This window comes from Camelina sativa, chromosome 14, assembly GCF_000633955.1.
Source record: "Camelina sativa cultivar DH55 chromosome 14, Cs, whole genome shotgun sequence".
In the NCBI taxonomy this organism is placed as follows: domain Eukaryota; kingdom Viridiplantae; phylum Streptophyta; class Magnoliopsida; order Brassicales; family Brassicaceae; genus Camelina; species Camelina sativa.
Window position 1 is genome coordinate 16,940,146 of NC_025698.1, and position 4,934 is coordinate 16,945,079.

General features: G+C 37.2%; 2 protein-coding genes across 3 annotated transcripts in view; both read right to left on the bottom strand.

The window, feature by feature from the left end:
• LOC104743695 (vinorine synthase-like) overlaps positions 1-1,029 on the bottom strand; it is a 2,960-nt gene extending 1,931 nt beyond the window's left edge. Inside the window, exon 1 of the mRNA XM_019235528.1 lies at positions 2-1,029. Within this exon, the coding sequence (XP_019091073.1) occupies positions 2-857 (856 nt within the window). The 5' untranslated portion in view covers positions 858-1,029. The remainder of the gene's footprint in view (position 1) is intronic.
• LOC104741760 (carbon catabolite repressor protein 4 homolog 4) lies at positions 1,994-4,913 on the bottom strand. 2 transcript variants are annotated; one of them, XM_019235384.1, is made up of 10 exons: positions 4,803-4,913; positions 4,370-4,491; positions 4,246-4,286; positions 3,990-4,039; positions 3,582-3,651; positions 3,245-3,369; positions 3,041-3,153; positions 2,781-2,916; positions 2,552-2,699; positions 1,994-2,438 (listed from the first exon to the last, which is right to left on the bottom strand). In XM_019235384.1, exons 1-10 carry the CDS (start codon positions 4,856-4,858, stop codon positions 2,136-2,138), a joined length of 1,164 nt encoding a protein of 387 aa, XP_019090929.1. In that variant the 5' UTR covers positions 4,859-4,913; the 3' UTR covers positions 1,994-2,135. The 2 variants fall into 2 exon arrangements, with proteins under 2 accessions (XP_019090929.1, XP_010460976.1); XM_010462674.2 differs by having other exon boundaries at positions 3,023-3,153.

The following is a 4,934-nucleotide window of genomic DNA, read 5'->3' on the forward strand; positions in this document are numbered from 1 at the left end:
AGTCTTCCTCTACCGTCAACAAGCCATCCCATCTTGCAGGTTTTATGACCGCTCTCTATAGAATCCACCATTTTCTTCCACACATAAGCGGAGAAAGCTTCAATCTTTGTCCTGCTCTCTCCGTTAACAGTAGCTAGAACTTGCAACTTGTCTATGCTCGAAGCGTCGATGTGATTGAGACGCTTGATGAGCGTTTTAGGCATTGCTATGTTCTTAATGTCTTCCTCGCTGCATTTTATGAATGTTTTGTCCAAGTGAGGGTCATAACATGGAGGAGACCGTGCCCGGAGGAGATTTCTCCGGTGATCTGGTACACAAGAAACTGGCTGGTTTCTCGATATCTCTGACCACAAAGTGAGGAATTTCCCAAAGGAGCTCGCGTCTCCTAAAGCATGATCGAACGTGAATGTTATAGCGAGGCCTCCGCATTCGAACTCTGTCGCTTGAATCTGTAAAGAGAAATCCGGGTTAACCCGTACCAGCTTTGACTGGAGAAGCGCATCAAGATTGTAAAAATCCAAACTTTTGAGATCAACACTGGCCCTGGCTTCGACAAGCAAAGCTCCATTGTTGTTGCAGATGATTATAGGCTCCTCTTGAGAGGCTTCGTTGGTAACAATCTGACCCGCGAAAGGATGGAAGTAGTTGAGAGTTTCCGAGAGAGAGGCTTGGAGGGATTTGAAGATTGTTTCAAAGGATACATTCGGTTGCTTGGGGTAGAAGTAAAAGTATGTCACCGGAAAACGGCCGGAAAGAAGGTCGAGATTTGAGAGAGTAAGGCTATTAACTTTCTCCGGTTGGTCTCCGGAAGCTTTGACGATGAACTCTCCGGTGAAACTCACATCAAAGATCTTCATTTTCAGTCTAGCAATAGGTAAAAGTTCTCAAGGGAGAAAAAGCTTATGCTCAATGATATCTATTTGTACGAAGGTAGATGAAATATATAAGGAAAACACAATGAATTATTCGGTTGTTTGTGATATATATTCAAAGGAACGATCATTATTCGTTTTGAAAAATCATCTCTATGTTTTGGAACAACACATTACATCACTGTCGTTTTTTTGGATAAAAGTTTGAAGAAACAATACGATAGTACGACTTTATTCATTAGCAATGGTTCAAAATATCGGTGAAAGTTGAGGACTGTAAAAAAGAATATTCGTTCGTACTCATCACAATTATCATCAATATAAGTTGGTGCGACTGTACAACTTTAGTGGTTGATAGATAAAATATATCGATCAGTGCTTGACTAGTTCTGTTGCAACTTTATTCAACAAGTTCGAACGAGGATCATCATATTTTAATATGTCATTTCACAAAATCTTCTGTTGTTTTGTCTTAGTTGACAACAGAAAAATAGAACAACTTCTTATGATATTATTTTATGAGTGCAATGAATAAGACAGAACTCAGAATATAGTGTTTTTGTTTTTTGTTTATAGAGACGAAAATGATCTAAGTCTTTCAAGTACTGTGTTGTGTATGTTTACACTTTGGTTAAACAATGGAGTAATGCAACAAAACTTTCTGATGAACAAAACTTTCTATCACTGACAAATCTCAAACTCAGCTCCTATTGGTAAATGATCACTCGGGTGATGATGATTCGGTAAGAAACCGACAACATCTGGAGATTCCGGTTCAGGTAGTTGGAGGATACTCACAGGTTTGATGAAGTCAGAAGGAGAGAAGAAGATGTAGTCAAGGGTGTTTGTGAAGCCAGGAGTGCAATTTGTGAACTTAGGCTCTCCTCTTGTGACTTCATAGACACTAGACAGAGGAAGTGGAGCTTCTTCTTCTATTATGGTCTCTGCAGGTTTTACATTACCCGATACTAGGTAACTATAAACCTGGAAAACGATGAAAACTCAAACTCAATGTAGGGAACTGAACCAAACCCAAACTGTTTTTGCAAAATAGATTGAACAATTAGGGAAATNAGAACAACTTCTTATGATATTATTTTATGAGTGCAATGAATAAGACAGAACTCAGAATATAGTGTTTTTGTTTTTTGTTTATAGAGACGAAAATGATCTAAGTCTTTCAAGTACTGTGTTGTGTATGTTTACACTTTGGTTAAACAATGGAGTAATGCAACAAAACTTTCTGATGAACAAAACTTTCTATCACTGACAAATCTCAAACTCAGCTCCTATTGGTAAATGATCACTCGGGTGATGATGATTCGGTAAGAAACCGACAACATCTGGAGATTCCGGTTCAGGTAGTTGGAGGATACTCACAGGTTTGATGAAGTCAGAAGGAGAGAAGAAGATGTAGTCAAGGGTGTTTGTGAAGCCAGGAGTGCAATTTGTGAACTTAGGCTCTCCTCTTGTGACTTCATAGACACTAGACAGAGGAAGTGGAGCTTCTTCTTCTATTATGGTCTCTGCAGGTTTTACATTACCCGATACTAGGTAACTATAAACCTGGAAAACGATGAAAACTCAAACTCAATGTAGGGAACTGAACCAAACCCAAACTGTTTTTGCAAAATAGATTGAACAATTAGGGAAATTCAATGTAAGCAACTGAACCAAACCTTATCCCCAGGAATTGAATTGAAGTCACCAGCTAGTAACACCGAAGGTGTGCACTCAAATTCATCTGATATTAGCGCTCTGAACTGAGCTAGTCGTGATAGTAGATACTTGGCTTGAGCAAGCTTGACATCAGCCAATTCGGGGTCCCTAGAAAGAAGTAAAACATGAGATGAAAGTTGAAACATGTGGAAAAAAGATCATCTTTAAAGTGGTGACAAGTTTTTGTACCAGTAAAGATGTGTGTTTGCCACAATAACAATGTGCTGAAATGGCTTGTTGATTCTAAAAGCAGCCATTATACCAACACAATCGCGTTTTAGTCTCACTAGTGGATCATTAAGGTCACGACTGTCTTTTCGAGAATCTTTTGTTTGGGGCAGATTTGTGGAAACATGTTAAGAGAACAACAGATAAAAAAGTTGGTAATGATGTTGAGATATAAAAGAAACAGCACAAAAGGACAATTTTACCTTTCGCTTTCTCATCACCTTTTCCTTCGTTGGATGTCTCAATCTTCTGTTCGCTGCAGGTAACACTATCTGCCTTTACTGAGTCCACAAGATCATTATATTCGATCCGTTCCTTGGTGACCAACTCTGCACTAAATCAAAAGAAGAGTGTGTTGTTTCAATCAGATTAATGTTTCTGCATTAAGTTTAAAAGTCTTATCAGGCGTAATGTTTTAATCATACCAGCTTGGCTTGTAGAAGATTGCACAACCATCACGCTTCCTCTGTCCTGTTCTCTGAATATAAATCCCAGAATAGCCCAGAGAGTCCATGGTTTTTCTGTAAAAGCTATCGTACTCATCTACTTCCTGCAAACATTTTAACAATATAACTAAACAAGTGGAGACATCATTTGATACACACAATTCATAGGCATTATGAACAAACAACAGTAACAATTATGAACGTCTAAAATTTTCTAGTGGATTGAACAAGAGAGTGAAGGAGTTCTGTCTCATTAGAAAAGGGTACCTCAATTCTAACCAAACAAAAAAAGAGAAGAAGATTCACAAGAATAAACCTGCAGGCAAAAGAAATCAGCCTCAAGATTTTTGAGAACGCTGTGAATTGCATGTGAACGAGCTTTCCATCTGCAACATAAGAAAAGGAAGACCAAGTCACATTTACAGCAAATATCATAACCCTTAACGAAGCACCGTTACCTAAGCTTTTAACAAAGATAAGTCTATGGCTAAATCCAAAGTACATATTGGTCAATGGATAATCAATGTGAGCAACACCAAACACAATAATGCGTGCTTATAATTAAGTTCCAGCACATTTATAGAATCCATTGTTTGTCTTCTGAAGCAAATCTTGACTTGGAAGTTTTAATACTCCAGACCATCAATTACAACTCACACAAAGAACTCTTGGCTAGTATAAGAAACTTTGATCTTGAAAACTGAGAAATGTAGAGAATAATTACTTGAAACAGGCAGGTGGAGAGTGTGGGAGAAGGGCGCTCTTCACATAAACCTACAAGAAAGATGAATCTCAAATATATCAGAAACTTCACAAAGGAAGGAACTAAAAGAAGTGTGTGTTTTTTTTTTAAATCTCTAAATCAATCCAATGATGATTAAAACTTACAAATTCTACAAGGATCAAGCTACATCATATCACAAAGCAAATGAGAGACTAAAAAGCTTGATAAAATATATATATATATATATATATATTACCTGAGCTAAGATGTTATACGAAACAAGACGGAATCTGATACCTGGAAAGACAAAAAATTCTCAATACCACCTCATCAAATCATATACTTAATTTTCACAGTATCAACTTATGACAATAACAAACCATCAGATTGGCTTCTTGAACTAATATCAGCTCCTTCAACGGATTCGAATTTGCGAACTTTTGGTTCAATTGCTGGATTCGTACTCATTCTTCTTGAAACAATTTTCCTGCAAACTCGAGAACTGTTGAATCATCAAATCAAAGGGTCAGAACAAAAGAAAAAAAAAACAATACTTTGACATCAAATTTTAGGTTAAAACTTAAAAACTCATCATTGCCCTATTAGCCATAAAAATTCAGTTACAGCCCAGATCAAATCAAGATTCGTGAGGGTTGATTCCAGTACAAAGATGAGAAATTTCTCACTACGTACACAATTTTTTTTAGCCTTTCAGATCGAAATTGCCCAATGACCAATTGAACAGAGACGATGGATTTAGTTGCATTACTAATATAAGAAACAGTTGATTGACAAAGAAACAAAGAAACCAACCTGGTGAAAGAAGAACGAATCGGACGAGGAAGATGATGCAGAGTAGTACTAAACATCTGAGAGTGAGCAATTTGAGTTTTAATACACTTTGGTTTAAGATGATAGACTCTCTTTGAGGTTTCACATTAAAAA

Excerpts from the sequence above, each read along its gene's own strand:
- LOC104741760 (XM_010462674.2), bottom strand. The coding sequence starts at position 4,858 with ATGTTTAGTACTACTCTGCATCATCTTCCTCGTCCGATTCGTTCTTCT. Across the intron at positions 3,652-3,989 it reads TCTCCACCTGCCTGTTTCAA|ATGGAAAGCTCGTTCACATG; the intron begins GTAATTATTCTC and ends CTTATGTTGCAG. Across the intron at positions 3,370-3,581 it reads CTGATTTCTTTTGCCTGCAG|GAAGTAGATGAGTACGATAG; the intron begins GTTTATTCTTGT and ends AAATGTTTGCAG.